Below are 1,862 nucleotides of genomic sequence, written 5' to 3'. Positions count from 1 at the left end.
TCTAAGGTCTATTTATTATAGTTAAAAAAATATATTTGCGACCATTCAATGAGGACGCGATGTTCACGTCGCGTCATTGTTTTATATAGCTTCGATATTTATGGTGCACCAGTCAAATACAAATTTGTCTTTCAGCCCAGTAGGACCACATTGCAATAACATTATTGACTGACTGTAAAATCTGTCAGAAATGATAAATTATTATTATTATTATTATAATACTGGATTTCACCATATATCGATTTAAGAATCTGTTCATTATTTGGAGTGTTCAGGGAAACCAAGCTGTGGAATTGTTATGCAAGACTAAAACCTTCGCATTAGCCACACATCAAATTAAAATATATGCTTTGTTAGAATTCTGAACACATGTGATTTCTCTTCTTGTTCTTAACCTATTACAAGTTCACAGAAATTAAAATTAAAATATATATGCCATTTAATAAAACACAAATAATCTGGACAGGAGATAAATTTAGTCAAATTCCTGTTGAAAGGAACATTATGATTTTTATTTCTTATAATTAGTCATCACAATTTATCTTGTATTCCACAAAATTATTCATAAAATAAGAATTAATCAAGTTATCTACAGTATGTGAAACTCACAATTTCACAGAGAAACATAATACTTATTTTTATTCTCCATAAATTCTATTATAGAAAGAAAATTATTTACAAGACACATGTATACATAAATATATGCCTACGATCCGAGCATTCTCAAGATTCCTTGCAGATCTTGGTAGCAGATATCTTTGGTGACAAAATATTTGTTATATTCTCCTATATCTTCATTATATATTGAATCCCATTGATCTCATACAAGTTTTATGTGCTTCTATAAGATCTCCGCAATTTTCCTCGCCCTTTTCTATGATACTGAAAGCATATTAAACATAACTTTATGATAAAAATTTTGTAAATAGAGAATATAGCACTTCATAAAAAATTTTTTTTTAATTAATTTTTTATATAACATTTTATATATTAAAAAAAAAGAGAATAATTGCTGACAATAACCAATACATTAAAGTATGAATAATGCTCAAATAATGATGAAATAAAAGATCATATGTGTATAATCACATGTCTAACCTATAATTAATCTCGTATACTTAACTAATGAATTATATTACATACCACGTGTCTCTCGCTTTCTTGGTTTCAGGACAGGCGCAGCAGGGCTTTAATTTCTTTTTCTCTTCCGGCTTCGCTTCCACTTTTGCTGCAGTGTTACCCATTTTTATCAATTAATATGCAAAGAGAACAACGTAAATCTCCCTCGAGTCAAGAATGCTATGTAAACGCCTTTCTGTGACAAATTTTGCAAACTCTGAAGACAATACCATAAAACATATTATCAACGATCGGTTATACAATTTCAATTTTATATGTAAGTAAAATATTTTATACATATATGTATCAAATTCGATTTTATGTTCAAAAAAATAATATAAAGTTTGTTGACAAAAAGTTGATAACGGTCAAAAAATTAACCGAGTTTAAAGTATTATGACATACATATTATTTAAAATGTATTATTTTAATTTTTATAACACATTTTAGAAACGCCCAAAGAAAATGTTGTACGACTTACACAGGTCTTAATTTTTAAATTCAAAGCTTAAACATTTTTTGGGCGCGTTTTAAAAGTCTCTTCAAGACCTACAAAATGAGCCCTCAGCGAATGTGCTACGACTTACAGGCCTTAATTTTTGAATTCAAAGTTTAAACTTTGATTGCAAAAATTAAGGTTTGTATAAGCCCTGAACATTTTCTGTTGGTTCGTTTTGCAGACCTTGATGGGACTTTTAAATCGCACCCATAGAAAATGTTCTAGTCCGTATCGAAACATTAAT

General features: G+C 28.8%; 1 protein-coding gene across 1 annotated transcript; it reads right to left on the bottom strand.

Annotated features, from left to right (window-relative positions):
* Positions 1-484: 484 nt before the first annotated feature.
* Cox17 (Cytochrome c oxidase copper chaperone COX17) lies at positions 485-1,321 on the bottom strand. The gene is made up of 2 exons (XM_083034789.1): positions 1,144-1,321; positions 485-882 (listed from the first exon to the last, which is right to left on the bottom strand). Exons 1-2 carry the CDS (start codon positions 1,242-1,244, stop codon positions 798-800), a joined length of 186 nt encoding a protein of 61 aa, XP_082890915.1. The 5' UTR covers positions 1,245-1,321; the 3' UTR covers positions 485-797.
* Positions 1,322-1,862: the final 541 nt, after the last annotated feature.

The sequence above is a fragment of the Prenolepis imparis genome, unplaced genomic scaffold, assembly GCF_030444845.1.
Source record: "Prenolepis imparis isolate NDT839.2.m4 unplaced genomic scaffold, iyPreImpa1.0 SCAF_3, whole genome shotgun sequence".
NCBI lineage: Eukaryota > Metazoa > Arthropoda > Insecta > Hymenoptera > Formicidae > Prenolepis > Prenolepis imparis.
Note: the sequence above shows the minus strand (reverse complement) of the source record. Positions and strands in the feature narration are given on the sequence as shown.

Coding starts and splice junctions, on each gene's coding strand:
- Cox17 (XM_083034789.1), bottom strand. CDS start 1,244: ATGGGTAACACTGCAGCAAAAGTGGAAGCGAAGCCGGAAGAGAAAAAG. Junction 883..1,143: donor AAGAAAGCGAGAGACACGTG/GTATGTAATATA, acceptor ATATGCTTTCAG/TATCATAGAAAAGGGCGAGG.